Raw genomic sequence first — 17,076 nt, 5'->3', positions numbered from 1 at the left:
CGGAGGGCAGGGGTCCACATTGCTGGGAACCAGGTTTCCTGGAGGGCAATGCAGATAGCAGGTGTAAAGCATAACAGTTGCTGTAGCTCAGCCAGGCGGTGGAAAAAACCGCCCCAATTCCACTGAAGGATGACATCGTGAGACGGGGAAGGCATGGAACATTCAATGAGGCAGTTAACACCTCGGAGTCACCTGCTGCCACCTATTTATTGCCTGAGCAGTCTATATCCATTCTGTCTGAGGGTCTGGCGAGATCTTGGTCCTCAGCGGACGCCAAAATCTCCATCCCATTCTCAGCTGCAGAGCTTGTAGATAGCGGTGGTGTGGGTGCCACAGCAGATTCCTTTGTCTTAGGGGTTTTCTTTTTGGATTTCTCTCGCTGCTCCTTGGGTTGCCCTGGCTGGGAGGACTTCACTGGCTCAGTCTCCGGGACTGAGGATGAGCGTGAAGCCCTACGACCAGCTGCTTTTTGGCTCTTCAGCCACTGGCAGGTGTCGTCTTTCCCACTAGAATAAACCTGGGAAGGGAGTGACCCAAGGGACCTCTTCCTAGCGAGAGAAGCCGTAGAAGACTTACACTTCTCCGGCTTAGAAGTGGGGACGGACGTCCCCGATGGTTGGGTGGGGGTGTAGCTCCCAAAGTAGGTGGTGCAGGAGCAACAGGGAGAGAAATGCCCCCACCATCAAGGGGGCAGGTGTAGTCTTCCGGCTCTGAGAGGTGACCTGGGTTGGCAGAGCTGATGGTGCCAGAACTGTTATAGCGGCGGCGTAAGAAGATGTCATACGCACAGGATGCAGGCATTCATATTTTCTCTTAGCCTCAGTGAAGGTCTGTCCAGGGTCTTGTACTCCATGATTTTCCTTTCTTTCTGGCGAATCCTGCAGTCAGGCAAGTAAGGCAAATGGTGCTCTCCGCATTTGACACAAATTGGGGAATATAGAGTATTGGGATGTGATGGGCGTCCGCAATATTGGCATGTGATGCTGGAAGTACAGCGGGAAGACATATGGATGAACTTCCAGCGTCACATTGGGGGAGGGATACAGGGCTTTACATCATACCGGTAGACCATCACCTTGACCTTCTTGGGCAAAGTATCGCCCTCAAAGGCCAAGATGAAGGCACCGGTGGTGGCAACCTGATTATCCTTCAGACCCTCGTGGACACGCCAGACAAAATTTACACCTAGCCGCTCTACACTGGTGCGCAGCTCATCGTCGGACTGCAAAAGAAGGTCTCTGTGAAATATGATACCCTGGACCATATGTAAGATATTGGTTACAGAAACATCCCCGAGCTTGTCACAAGGAAATAACTCCCGTGACTGGGCAGAGAATGCTGTTTTGATCAAGACTGACCCAGATCTCGTTTTGGACAAGCCCTCCACCTCCCCAAACTTGTCCTCTAAATGCTCAACAAAAAACTGAGGCTTCATCATCATGAAAGATTGCCCATCAGCTCTCGAACTTACAAGGTACCAGGGTGAATAAGATCCACTGCCATCCTTAGCCTGACGTCCCTCCCATGGTGTGGCCAAGGAGGGGAACGATTTGGAGTTGTACTTCTGTGCATTGAATTGAGTTTGTGATCGCTTAGAGACTGCTGGTGTTTCACCAACAGCAAGAGATGATGTACTACACTTCATTGCGTGTCATCCGCTCTGATGCCACCCACTCCAACCAGGGGCCGTCCCCACGGGCACCACCCAGCCGCAGCAAAGGCCACCTGGCAGGACGGCCATTGCCGGGAGTCCCGACGCCCCAGGGGAATGGGCATCTACCCCTTGGCATACGTGGGGAGGTAACAGCACAGGCATCAGCAGAGCGATCCCTGTGTAGTCGGGGGTACATGGCAGCCCCACCACAATGGATTGGCTACTGTGCTGGATATCAGGTGCAAAGAAGTCCATGGACATCAGCGACGCAGAAATCGACACTGCATAGTGCATGGTGCATGGTGGAAAATTCACCCAGGAAGGTGTCCTCGCCCAACAGATGGAGAATGGGCAGGACTGCAATGCGACGACAAGAAAGTGGGCTAAAGATGTCAATGCACGATGGACACGATGCGCCTTGTAAGGCGCCCTTCCCCAATTGGCTCGCTCTTCGGGAAAATTTTGAAGAATGGAGGTCAAACCCTACCGGAGACCATCACATAAAGGCCGAATCATGTGAAACTCCTTTTAGTCGCCTCGTATGACAGGCAGGAATACCTCGGGCCTATTCTAACCCCCGGACCTGCAGTGGGGCAACAGAGCTGATATACAACATGACTGTTTTCACAGATGTTCCTGCCTCTGATGGGATAGGATAAGACTGTAATGGGTCTGGAGTTGGATGTGCTGAATGGATGTATCAGACAGGTCTTGCACCTGGTTCTGCCACATGGGTATGACCCATGTGGCAAGGGGCTGGGAGTGGATGTGGCATAATGATGGACACAGATAGTGTGTGGGTGGGTGGCAGAATACCACTTTAGGAGGGATGGGCAGGAATGTGGCTAGGATGTGCCTCAGTTTCACGCACGATAATAAATCGGTGATGCCTCGCAAAGAATGTGGTTCAGGCTCCAGGCCACGACGATGGTCTGTGGAATCATTAATTCTGTAATTCTGAGGTGCGACTTAAGCAGACGAAAAATTACAGTTGGCCCAGATGTTTAGTGTGCTGCACTTAGCGTGCAGCTGACGTAATATTACATAACTTGTGGGAAACAGGAATGTGCAGCAGAAGAAATGTTATGTCAAGTCAGTTACAATGGTTTTTGCATGGTTTGGAACCAATTTTTAACAGCTAACGGAATAATCTGTGAGGTCTGCAGGCTTCATAGAGGGCAGTAGCAGTATCACTTGAACAATTCATTGTTTTTTATACTTTTGTTATTGATTCTTAGGCATTAGGTGACATTCGAGTTCTCTCTGTTTCATGCATTTTGGGTGCTTTTATGTTGATTGTGTGTTGAAAATGTGCAGCAAAGAGGAGAAACATTAGGAGAAAATTATTTACAAAGCCCTTTATGAATCTACAGATGATGAAAATAAAGTATCTGTTGATGATTGAGAACACACATAATATGAAAATTTTAGTTATTCTAGAAGGTTTGAGGATGAGTTGCCGCAAATGTTTATCACATTATTGCCACAGATTATATTGTTATGAAGGAGTCTCCTTCAGGTACATCAGCAAATCAGTGTGAGCATAAGAGTCCAGTGAATGTAATGTTTGATTGTGTATCTCTCCATGCTTCAGTTTTCATCACACTATACTCCACTATTCATGCAATATTTTGCTTTTGTCCTGTGTTTTGTGTGTTTCTTTAGAGGTAAACTGGCTGTAAACGAAATATAAACAGAAAGATCACATGTTTACCTACAGATTTGAATACTACCATTCTTTTCCAACTTTTTTTTCACTGATGATTACTATTAAATTGAAGTTTCACCTGTGAAGTCAAGATTTAATCCTAGCAGTTTAAAAAAATGTGTATCTAATGTAGAAAGTTGAATAAACATAAATATGTTTTGAAATTCCAACTATGTATTTCTGCACACAAATTATAACTTAAAAAAAAAAAAAAAAAAAAAAAATATTTTAGCCAGTTCATAGGTAATGGCAGCGATCCATTAGACCAGCATCATACGTGTTAAAGTGGTTTACAACACTTTAATATCTGCAGATGGAACACATGTAGATACAGATAGGATCTCTCTTATCCCGCAGACCACCACTACTGATATGTTTTAGTCCAACTATATAATGTTTAGACTTGCATTCTGCATCAGTTAATCTTATATGCAACAAATAACTCCAGTTCATTTAACTTGTCTTTCAAAGATACATATACGTTAGTTCTGAAGGCCTCACTGCTACCACATTTGGGATTTAACTAACTGTAGAAGTACTCAGTATTAAAAGGGCCACATATTGTTTAAAAGCACTTCACACTGTGGCATTGTCTTATGAAATATCCACAGCTCATTACAAATGTGCCAATGTCCCATTTGTTGCAAACATTTTTATACTCCGAAAAAAGTACATCAGATTCCTCTACATCTACTCTTATTCAACAACTCAGAACAGCTCATAAATATCTTCCTGTTTACTCCTGTTTGTCACATACATCCCAGCTCCGCTTTTGTCAGGAAAAATGAGCAAAATAGTATTACTAGAAGACATTTAGCCAGTTGATCTTTAGTATGCAATGTTTAACCTCACATTTACAAACTGAAATGTTAAAACAAAAATTGCTTACATATTGCAGAAAGGTTTAGAAGCTTATACTGCTGTAGTCAATTTCTTACATTTAACAGTAACATCACTAGTTAAAGATTTTTCCATTATCTTAAGAATGTACCTGTAAAAGTTAACGCAAAGGTACCATTTCCTTACCTTGTGGTCTTTGGTGTGGATTTCCTTTTGTCCATTAGGGAAGTACCATGTTTTTTCACCATTCTGATCAATTATACACTGTCTTCCATCATTCAGGACCCACTCTACATGGCCATCTGGAAATACTGTTTGTGCTGCACCATTTATGTAATTTGTTTTTATTGTACCATCTGGCTTTTTTAGTTCTGTCTGTCCACTTGGAGGAAAAAAATTACAGAAATATTAAAAATGAAGAGACAACCTTTCACTTGTATAAAAAGCCAATACATTTTTAACCCAAGAAATCAAAGGACACTAATTAAATCAGAAATTTAAGTACGGTATTTCAAAGTGATCAAAGAAATAAGGGTGTCCCAAGAGGAATGGTCAATACTGAGCAATATGACAGGAATGATCATTCGTAGTGATAAAGTCTAATAAACATGGGTTCTAAAATGCATACCAGAGCTATGAGCACTACTTCATCTTCAATAGTGTGAAACACCTCTCTTATACTGAACAAGCACAGTGTGACAGAGAAAGCAGAAGCAGCACAAAGCTAAAATGACCTAGTTTGGAAGATATGTATGAAATGGGACATATTTCTGTGTTTAATAAGTAAGAGACTCAAGCGTAAGACTTCACCCTTTTTTTACTATTTATTAAACATGTAAGTGCATTAGATGATCATTATTTAGTGCAAAGCAGCTGATGACAAAGTGTCTAAAAAGTAGTCCCATAAAAATAAAATAGTAGTTAACACAATAAAAAATATACTTAATTAGGACCTACACGTACTTCACAGTGGTATGCAGAATATGTATCTAGGCATCTAGGTAGATGCATTGTAAGTGCAACGAATAGATTTTGGATACAAGTTTTCAAATGCACCAAATTCTCTCATTTTAAATCCAACATTCTGATACCATAAGAAACATTATTCCCAGATATTCCAACACAGCCACTTATGGCATTAGTAGGTGGAGCTTGTATAGGCTACCTGCCAGGTAGCTTAATAGCAGTAATAAATAACAGGTGAACCACTTGGCCAACCCTGCCAGCGTGCGCTTGGCTCTTCAGAAATGTTGCACAGGTTCCGGCCCAGATGCCTAACTGCCTGCACATCTGCGGGTGCCCTGCTGTCCAGTGGTGGACACGTGACCAGCAGCAGCTTGCACTATTCACAGTCACAGAATGAGTGTGTATTTCTATATCTGCATATATAAACTCCACATGTTACTGTACAGTGCACGATAGTGTATACTTGAACTTATAGCAGCAACTTTGTATCCTATTACAATCACATTATGAGTGTGGGGAAAATGAGTACTGTATTTTACGGACTATAAGGCTCGTTTTTTTTCTTCGAAAAATTGCCTCCAAAATTCAGGTGTGTCATACTGTAAATTAATACAAAAATGTTCAATATTTGATTTTAAATTCACGCCAATCTTAAAAATGGCCATATATTTGGTGTGACGAGAAACCTATCTCTATCTGGCAACATTGGATTCAACTGGTAGCAGAACTGAATCGATACGCCGAACATGAATTGCAGGGATTCACAAGCTTGGTAGTACTGTCTCCCTCCTGCCCCACCATTTTAAACCCAGAACACTGTCTAGCCTATGATGCGTCATTGCAACCTACTGAGCCAGTGAACTTTAACTGATAGTGATTTGTGTTATCAGTAACAGTACAATATTTTAGCCAGTAGCTAGTTTTGTAATGGAAAAAATAAAAGGTTTTCATACGATGCAGGCTATAAACTGAAAGTAATAACTTGCGCAGAAGAACATGGAAACAGAGCAGCTGAGCAGCATTTCAGCCCCCACCGACAGAGAAAGTCATTCACAATCAGTGGGCAAGTAAAGAAGAACTGAAAAAAATTAGAAGGATTAAATGTGCAAATAGAGGACTGAATGTAAAATGGCCAAAACTAGGAGATGACATACTGAAATGGATTCCAGGACACCTTCAAAATGGCACTGGAATTAATACAAAATTGATTCAAATACACGGTCGTAAGCTAGTGCTATAGTGGAACTTAACAACAGACGTTAAGGGTGGAGTTGGTTGGTGGTACGGGGTTATGAAGCATCATCATGGACTTAGCATGTGAACCAAAACTAAAATACCTCATGAAATGACACATGAGAATGGAGATAAAATCTTATCTTTTCATTGTTTTATTATTCAATATCTAAAGAAAACCAGTGTGAATTTATGCCAAATAGTGAATATGGATGAAATTCCTCTGATGTTTGATGTGCCAAGTAATGGAACTGTTGCCATGAAAAGTGCGAAAACTGTAACTATAAAAACAAGTGGACATGAAAAAATGCATTAAACTGTTGTCTTTTTACGCTGTGCTGACAGCACTAAACTTTATCCAATGTTCATTTTCAAGCACAAAACAATGCCAAAACCTTCTGGAATACTCCCAGGTGGTGGTGTTCATGTACATGACAACAGTTGGTGGATAAGGCTGGTATTAAATTATCAGTTAACAGAGTGTGGGAGAGATAGAAAGGAGATTTATTAAAGAACAATTCTCTTCTTGTGCTAGATCAGTTTAGGAGTCATTTGAAAAATTCTATGAAAGAGATAATTGAGACAGGGAAATACAGAGCTTGCTGTTATTCTGGAAGGCCTTACTTCACAACTGCAACCTTTTGACGTCTCAATAAGTAAGCTATTTAAAGTGTATATGAAAGAGGAATGGAATAAATGGATGAAACCCAGCACAACTTCACACCGAAGGGAGCTTTAAAAGGACCTACAATCAAACAAGTGTGTAAGTGGATAAAATAGTCGTGGTCTAGAGTGAGGGAAGACACTATTGTAAATCTTTCAAGTGTGGTGTAAGTAACACTCTCGATGGCCGTGAAGACCATCTTCTGTATGAAGAGGACAACGATGATGATAAAAAGGAGGAGGAGGAGGAGGAGGAGGAGGAGGAGGAGGAGAGTGTTCAGATGACAATTGCCAGACATTTTAAAGATCAGTTTGGTTTTAGAAACTAAGAATTTTTTTTAGTCTGGCTTTTAAATATAATAATAAAAATGGTAAAACTTGTTAAAAAAAACTACTTAAAAATTAAGGTGTGTCTTTTAGCCTGCAGTGTCTTATAGTTGGTAAAATACGGTACATGCCTCAGTACATCTCTAATTTTTTATCTCATTATCACTATACATGGTATACATTGGAGGTAGTATAACTGTTGCAAAGTCTTCTCCTAATACGTGTTCTCTAGATTTACACAACAGAGTTCTTCATCAATGACACTGCTTTTTTACAATGAAACTTTCACTCAGCAGCAGAGTGAACAGTTTTGAAATTTCCTGATAAAAATGAACTAGTCTGGCACACAATTTTAATCTGCAAGCAAGTTTCAATGTTGCCTTGCTTCCAAAGATCTTAATTTGAGGTTTCCTGAGCTGCTCATTCCACTTTCTTAAGAGCTATACGAACCCGTTAAATCCTAGAAATACATTCTGAATTTGTTCAGTTATCTGCTATCATGACTATTTGGAGTACTCCAAGGTTTCCTTTGCAGTTTCACCATACTTTTCTACAAATATTACTATCTATTTAAGTCCGTAATTAACCTTCCATATAACTGCTTGGTGTTTGCTCCATTTCATATACTTTGTAGTATTATTCCGAGACATTTTGAGAAAGTCACAGTCTCAAGATGTGTATCAATAATCTCTTAACTGGATAGCAGTGGGTTCCTGTCTTTGTTGCAGCTAGTGTTGCCTCTTCAGATACACTTGGGTTGCAAGATTGGTACTTTCAGACTAACCAACTTTCACTGTATATCAAAAAGCATTGCAAAGTAAAGACAGTGTGATGGTTGTAAAAATGCCTAAATTGTGCTCATGGAAGTTTTTAGTGAATATAATTTGTCATTGCCTTCTTATGACGTATGTGTGAGATGTGCCTTAGGTTACGTGACATACCAGACAGTTATAATTAAAGTGCAGCTGTAATTAAAGTATGGTCAAAGCTTAATAGATATGCTAATGCCTTTATGTGGAACAAATTTATGCTGGAAAAAAAAATAGCTCCAACTGTGGTCCCAGGTGCAAATCTATCACTGCACACTGTTTGTATGATGGTATGACACCTACACTGTCAATTGACAAACCATAGCATGAGTGAACAGTGTGGCTGCTATCGAGAAGAGAGACCGTACCCTGAGAGTGAAACTGTTTTATGTGAACGGCAGCAGTTACAGTGCTGCATTGAGAGAGTATTGCCAACTAAAACATCTGAGGAGAGGCCACATGTCATTAAGTGATTTGAAGAAGAAGAAGAAGAAGAAGAAGAAGAAGAAGATAATGGGAAAAAAAAAAAAACGAAAAAGAAAAACATGAGTGAGCCTGGTATAGCACATGGAAGGAGGTTGCTGTTGCTGAAACTGACCATACAGCACATGCCCCAGGAATAGCTAGTGATTGTGCAGTGTCATGTGAATTGTCCATCCCATGGTCAACACTATGGAAAGTTTTGTGGTCTATTTTACACTGGTACCAGTACAAGATAGAGACGGTGCAGCACCTGAAACCTCATGATGCACAGCAATGATCTGAATTTGCTCTTCGGTTTCTGACATGGATTGAAGTTGATGACGTGGCTGGGAAACATTCTATGGAGTGACGAGGCCCATTTTACACTATGGAGTGCAGTGAATACACAGAACTGCCAAATTTGAGGTACTGTTAAACCATGTGTTGTGCACAGAGAGCCACTGTACGAGCATTATGACTCTGTGGTGTGGATTCAAAAACACCTTTATTCTCAGTCTGTTGTCCTTTGAAGATAACACATCCACAGAGCATGTCAGGTGTACCATGATGTCTGCACAAATGTGTGGAAACCGCTGTTTTCATGGACGATGGTGCAAGACCCATGTCGTTCACGCAATGAATGATCAGCTTAATGCAACCTTCCATGAATGTGCTATGTCCAGAGGTCTCCCAGCTGTATGGCCTGCATGATCAGAGTCCGTGTGAATTTGGCTCTGGTGATATCTAAAAGAACACATTTACCAGGGGCACATTCGGTCTCTACCTGATCTGAAAGCCACTATACAGGAACACATTGCTCAGTTTCCACTGGAACTGCTGTGAACAACTGTTGATCACACAGTTTTATGGATGTGACATCTCATCGACATCAAATTATTTAAACAGCAGTTAACAGCAAGATAAACATTATGGCTTTCTCACTTGTTTGACCTTTTCTGCCCATGTCCCACCCCTACATATGGAAACATTTCTATATATCTTTCTTGTATTCACAGCATCATATCTGCACCTGGTGGCCAAAATTGGAACTAATTTTTTCCCCACGTAGATCTGTTCCACCTTAACACATTAGCATATCTACCAATTTTCGCTGCCATATGATAATTACAGCCCGCACTGGACCTCTGTGAGTAGCTGCACTTTAATCACGCATGATATGACACCTCCTCCCTCTTTCTGGTGTAGGTTTCATATGTACTTCAGACACTCTTGAAGGAAATGGCAATATCCTTTACTTATTACGCAAACAATTTTGAGTACCACAGCATCAGTCACTTCCATAATCAAAATCACTAACACGCATTTCTGTGATGGCACACGATTCTGAGATAGCCAATTTGAATCCTTATGAGGGAAGAAATTTTAATTATCACTGTTTAGCTCACAAGAACTGGTGGTTCCTGGTCATCAGACTTTGCATCAATGTCTGGGTTGAAACTGAAAACACTAAGAGAGACTTATTCACATAACTGAAATTGTGAGAATATATCAAGTCGTTTCTGTGTAGCTCAGTTGGTAATAGTATTCCCTGGGAAAGTCAAGTTTGGGCTTGAGTCCTAATCAGACACATAGTTTTCATCTGTCAAGGACGGTTCATTCCACAGTGTTACTTGAAGTGAAGGCATGTGATATCGCAGATAGAGATGTGTCCACTGGATGAGGAAATAAATCTCAGTGACTCTCGATGACATTCTATAAGAGTGGACTATGTGCCAAGTTTCAGATAAGCACCCATGTTAGGAATGAAGCCACACTAAATTATTTGTAATTTTTTACCTGTGAGCCATTTCTTCAGATTTGAAAACAAGAAGTTGTATAGAGCATGATCAGATGAAATTTGAGGAGGGTGGGGGAAACTGTAAATTGTTCTTCACCCAATATTTTCTTACATTTCGTATTGAAGTAGACCAATATCTCTTTGTAGTCTTTTTCAGAGACCGTTTTTCACTTTCCTAAGTGGTGTATGAGCATGACAACTTTTGCACTCCAATAAAAATTGTTGGCATAAATTGTCCACCCAATAGAACCATCTTTGGAGCAGCTTTATGGCAAGCAATGAATTGACTTGGTGGTTGTTTTGCTTCTGGAGCATAATGATAAATTCATGTTTCACTGGCAGTAGCAACTTAAGGCAAAAATTCCCTCAGTTTCACTTAAACTGCTCAAAATAACGCGTTGGAGGTGAAAGCAGCACCTGTTTGTGCATCTTCAGCAATTTGGTATACATTGGGCTGAAAATTATTTCACTGCCAACTTATCTTGTAAAAGAGCAACTACCATTCCGATTAATACCTCTATGGCCTGTGCTGTTGCATACACATTTGTTTGATGACGAATTATAATCATGCAGTGCACATTTTCAATGACATTTTGGGTTGTTGGGTGTTCTGACAGATGTCAGTGTCATATTTGCACAATATTTCACTAACATACCTCATAACCTTCATCAGGTACAACCTGAAACTGCTCCCCGAGTGGACCAGATCCAGTATTTATGTCTGTTGCCTTCCCCCTCCACCGGCAGTTGCAAGCATTCCCTCTGCAGTCTGCACCTGATCGCTGTGATCTTCTGGAATGCTGCCATTCTATTTTCGGCCTGCTATGGTTCTGAATGTTCCTTCTCCAGTTTGCGCCCATTGTTTTCCATCCGCTGAGGTTCTGGGTGTTCCACCTGTGGTCTGCGCTCACCAGACCCACTCCTGGGTGTCCCACCTTTGGTCTAGTGCATATGGAATTCTGTCTGAGGTACAACGCGTTCCCCCGAGGTTCGCTCCTGCTCACTGTGATCTGCTGGAGCATTGCAATTTCGTTTTTGGTCCGCTGCGGTTCTGGGTGTTCCCTCTGTGGCCCGCACCTGTCTGATCCTCTCCTGGACATTCCATCTTGGGCCCACTGGTGATTGTTTTCCATATCCATGCCTCCCGTTCTCCTATTTGTGGAGTGCTCCTTTAACAATTCCAGAGCAGGATCCCAGGTTCTACTTAGCCAGTGCCCTATGTCGCGGTTCATTAGATTGTCAGTCACTTTTATCTCAATCGATTCCCTTATAACACTGTCCCAAAATCTGGGTTTCTGTGCTAGAATCTTGATTACCTCATAACTCATGGCATGATCCAGTTCTAGACAGTGTTCAGCAATGGCTGACTTCATCATGTGTCTTTATTAGGTGTGCCTCTGATGTTCTTTGCACCTAATATCCACTGTTCTTGTCATCTGGTCAATGTAGGGCATGCCACTTTGGAAAGGTATATTATAAATCCCTGGTTTCCGTAACCCCAGGTCATCTTTAACACTCCCCACCAGTCCCTGATCTTGCTGGATGGATAGAAAATGCACTCGATATTGTGTTTACGGAGGATCCTACTGATTCTGGCAGAAATAGAACCAGCATAGGGCACATACGCCACCTTCTTTGCTCCATCTTGCTCTGCTTCTGGAACCTGTGGTGTAGTGGCTGGTTGGAGTGCCCTCTCAATTTGTTTGATCATATATCCAGTTTTGCAGAACAGTTTTAAGATGCTCTATTTCTGACGATAGACTCTCTTGGTCTGACAGGACACGTGCTCTGTGGACCAATGCCTTAAATACCCCATTCTTCTGTACAGGGTGGTAACAGCTGCTGGCATGCAGATATAAATCAGTGTGTGTGGGTTTTTGATACATGTGTGGGTTTTTGATACACACTGTGGCCATTTGATCCATCTGCTTTCCTTCTGACTTGTACCTCCAGAAGCAGCAGCTGGCCATTCTTCTCCAGTTCTATAGTGAACTTGATATTTGGGTGGCACAAGTTAAGATGTTCAAGAAACTCATTGAGCCTGTCCTTCCCATGAGGCCAGATAACGGAGGTGTCATCCACATACCTGAAGAAGCATGTGGGTTTATATTTGGCTGTCTCTATGGAGAGATTTGAGGATAGGGCATTAAATTTTTTGGCAACCACAGGAGACAGTGGGCTGCCCATAGCTACACCTTCAGGTTGTTCATAATATTGGTTCCCATACAGCAAATATGTGGAGGTCAGTGTGTGCCTGAACAGGTCCAACAGAGCACCATCAAATTTATCCACAATCAGTTCTAGGGAGTCTTTCAATGGTATCCTCGTGAACAGCGACACCACATCAAAACCGACCATGATGTCTGAATCTGCAATGCATAGTCGCTTGAAGCGTTGCAGGAAGTCTGAGTTTCGGATATGGTGAACACATTCCCACACATACGGAGACAGCAGATTTTTCAAGTACTTGGCTGTTGCATATGTAGGTGCCCCAATATTACTGACAACTGGGAGTAGGGGCACACCCTCCTTGTGTATTTTAGACAGACCATATACGTAGTCTACACGGCACTGGTGCTTTTGCCCGTAGTTGTCTAATGATCTTGCCAGGCATCCCTGTTTCCTTCAGGAGAGCCCTGGTCGTCTTATTCACCTTGTCAGTGGGGTCACACCCCAAAGTTCTGTATGCAGGGTCTCTCGAAACTCGGCATACATTCTCATTATAATCCACCTGTTGCAAAATGACTGTAGAGTTCCCTTTTGTCTGCTGGCAGTACTACAATATTGTTGTCTTCCTGGAGCTTCTTGAAGGAACACCCAGAACCAGAGCGGATGGGAAATGACGGGCACGTACCGCGGAGGGCACATCCAGAACCTCAGTAGACTGTAAACGAAACGGCAACGTTAAAGATGATCACAGCGATTGGGCACAGACCGCAGAGGGAATGCCTGCAACCGCCGGTGGAGGGGGAAGGCCACAGACATAAATACTGGATTCGGTCCACTCAAGTAGCAGTCTCAGGTCACACCTGATGACGCTTACAAGCTACAGTACCGAAATATCATGCAAGTACGATGCTGACATCCGCAGAACACCTGACAACCCAAGATGTCATTAGATTGCCGGGAAAGCCTGAAGAGTGACATTTTCAATGATTTATTCAGTAACCAGATCTGCCCAGCATCCTGAGTGATCCTCATTAAAAAACACATGCTGAACCCATTTCAGTTCACATAACTGTTTTCACTGATGGCACAGTATCATTATAAACAACATCTAGTTCTACATTTGTCTGGTCATGTGTTTTTCTATGCAAAAGCAAAAAGCAAATCACTAAAATGATACTGCAATTTTTCTATCTCTTTGAAAACACCTTGTTTTAGCACCATCTAACAAATTTGTTCATTATGGTAAGCTCAACTTGCATTAGCCACAGCATCTGTCTTCAAACACGGATACATACTTAATTGCCATTACCTGCAACAGTCACTTCTGTGTGTCTCTATCAACCACTATACCTTCATTATCCTTGCACGAACTTCCTTGTTTCAGATAGTAACATATTTTCAAATATGATTTTATTAGTATACTTTGGCATCATTCTAATTTCAGGACACCTGCCCCTTTCAACTTACCCTTGTTTCAGTGTGGATAACAAATTTTGGTTGCACCACAAATGAGTAGAAAAATTGTAAAAACAGCTCTATTGTCTATGTGAAGCTTCCTTGCCCTACACATAATACCCAAGTGAAAGGACTACCTGGCGAACTAGTTCCTGAGCATGCTGTATTCCTTCCATAAAATCCATGCATCTTCTGAAACTCATGGTAAATAATTCCTGCCCTCCCATGAAAATGAGACAATATTTAATGATTTAAGATTCAGAACAGATAAGTTGCTGTTTAGTTTTGATGTACTTCATTGTTGTTGGAACCAAAGTCGTTATCACCCATCTGCACAATACTGTAGTAGAGATGGAATTCTGAAGCCTAGGTAGCTGAGGCAATAAATTTCAGCAAAATGATCTGGTGTTGTCTACGATACCATCAGTGGTGCATAGACATACAGGGAGACATACAGTGTTAACCATAAATTACCTGTTGTATTCTTGTATTGCAACTGAGTTGGTGAAACAGTTTACCAAGAGCAGGAAAACTTGCCAATACCTGTTCTTGCTTTTCTGAATGTTAGTCAGACCTTTTTCTTGCCAACTATCTGGCATGATCTATGAACTTTATCTGTCAAACAAAAACATCCAATAGTTACGATTACACAGAATCCCTCCCCCAAAACAAACAGAACATCAATGGAATGGGTCACACCCCATCACCACAATGAAAGAAGGCCAAGGTACAACCTTCAGCAGGAAAGGTGACGGCACGAGTGTTTTTTCAAATGGAGAGTGTGGTGCATGTGGAATTTATGCCAAAACGCATGACAATCAACTCTGCTTTGTAATGTCAAATGTTGCACCAGTTGCATGAGGCAATTAAAGAAAAGCGGTGAGGAATATTGAGTGCTGGTGTGATTTTGTTGCATGAGAATGCAAGACTGCGCTCTGCCCACCAAATGCCAGAGCTGCTGCAGTGATTCAAGTGGGGATATGGCAACATCCTCCACACAGTCCAGATCTAGCGCCATGTGATTATCATGTGCTTGGAAAGATGAAAGAGGATCTCAGTGGACGATGATTCTGAAACGATGAGACGGTGAAAACAGCTGTATCCGCATGGTTAAATAGCACAGGAGATGATTTACATGCATCCGGAATTGAAAAGTTGGTAACCCACTTCGAGAAATGTTTACAATCTCTTCTTGAGGACCATGTGGAAAAGTGAAATTACATTGTGTGTTAACATAGCCATGTTTCATATGTGAATGTGGTCTAATAAATGGCTACAACTTGGAAGTGTGTGTATTTCCTCAATTAAATAATTACTAGAAATACTGCGGTACATATGCAAAGTATTTATTTTTTATTAGCTGTCATGAAAATAGAGCACCCTCATTTGTTGGTGCCGAAAACAAGAGAAGTAGTGGACTCTCGTATATTTTTACAAAAACCCCTCATTAATTCAAACTTTGTCAAACTGAACTGGCTATTTTTGGGTCCTTTGAAATTTGGTTAAATGAGGGTCTAAGGTAGTACACAGTCTGCAGTAGGTACCAAATACTGAAGTCAGTTCTCTCTGTAAACCTGTCTTTCCACAGAAACTACTTTCATATTACTCCATGACAAGAGAAATGTCAACAGATTGGAATTTTAACCTAGTCATCAAATTTGCAGCTCAAGATTTTAATAGCCTGTGTCCCTGCACTACTCCAATGTCACAGACTTTATAAAATGGCGTGCAAAATTAGTCATCAACAACCAATGTTTCAATACATTATGCCTGTTACTTTCACAGCCCATGTTACACCCAAACATACAACCCATACAACTGCAGAAACAAATTAACCATCTGTATTCTGTCACTGACCAACAGTCAACAAATCCATAACTGCCATTCTCCCATTGTTATCCCAAAAGCTCTACTACTTATTGTTATATACATAAGCTCTCACTTTCACAGATGATTATCACAATTAAATCTTGTTAAATTTTTTCAATTTAGACATTTAGAAATGATTTTAACATTAGTAAAAATTATTAAATAAGAAACAGAAAATACAACAATATATTTAAAAAATTGTTCAGTCTCTGACAGTAATGGGAAACGCACATTGTGATTTGTTACATTACATACAAATATTAGTACGCAAATTAAACTTTGGTTCACCAGACCTGGATGATAGTATCTTGTCAAGGTCCCTTGCGAAAGTTACGGTGAAGACCTCAAGAGCAGTGAAGCTGGGCATGAAGATTGCTATCAAACATGGGCATACTGAGAAGAATGCAAAATTGTACCCATTAGTCAATGTACATGCAACTATTAACAGAACAATAGTGAGCATCTAGAACACACACTAGAAAAAAAAAATCTGTCATGTAACAATTCTTCTGGGAGACTTCAACGTCGAGCTTGGATTGGAACACTAGAAGCAATACATCACAGGCAACTTTCCACCACACCTTAGCACCAATAAGAATGGAGTGAGACTAGTAGAAATTACTGCAGAAATTACCAGCTGAAGTTCACATCCACAGTTTTTTGTGAACTATTGGAGATGTACATGGAAGGCATCTAACATTCTTCGAGCCAAATTCCAGATTGACCACATGGCCATGTCTACTAGGCATGATGGAAACATTCATGATGTATCAGTCAAACGCGGGCTCAATCTAGATACAAACCACTATCTAACCCTCATTATGATAAATCTGCTGAAAATCAAACACGTACCAAGAATCAATGTAAATTTTAACATAATAAAACAAGCTGGAGGAACCTTCAATGAAAACTGAAGTAGACAGCTCAAGAGAGTGTAACCAGCTCACACGTGACGACACCAACGTTGGACGGCACAATGTGATAAAGCAATTGACTCTAAGGAGCTCACCAGAGGAAAGTATCTCTCACATCAGACAACTCTGACACTAGAAGTAGCATATATGACACCAAGGACACTTACAACAAAAACACTCAGAGGACTCAGGTGTGACAATGATAAAAA

The 17,076-nt window shown here is 41.3% G+C and overlaps 1 protein-coding gene across 2 annotated transcripts in view; it reads right to left on the bottom strand.

The window, feature by feature from the left end:
• Window positions 1-17,076, bottom strand: part of LOC126248557 (uncharacterized) — a 309,747-nt gene that overhangs the window by 10,752 nt on the left and 281,919 nt on the right. For both annotated transcript variants that reach the window (XM_049949644.1, XM_049949645.1), the window contains one exon: window positions 4,389-4,584. In XM_049949644.1, the coding sequence (XP_049805601.1) occupies window positions 4,389-4,584 (196 nt within the window). The remainder of the gene's footprint in view (window positions 1-4,388; window positions 4,585-17,076) is intronic.

This window comes from Schistocerca nitens, chromosome 3 (assembly GCF_023898315.1).
Source record: "Schistocerca nitens isolate TAMUIC-IGC-003100 chromosome 3, iqSchNite1.1, whole genome shotgun sequence".
Lineage (NCBI taxonomy): Eukaryota > Metazoa > Arthropoda > Insecta > Orthoptera > Acrididae > Schistocerca > Schistocerca nitens.
The sequence above is the reverse complement of the archived record's forward strand: the minus strand, read 5'-3'. Positions and strand labels throughout refer to the sequence as shown.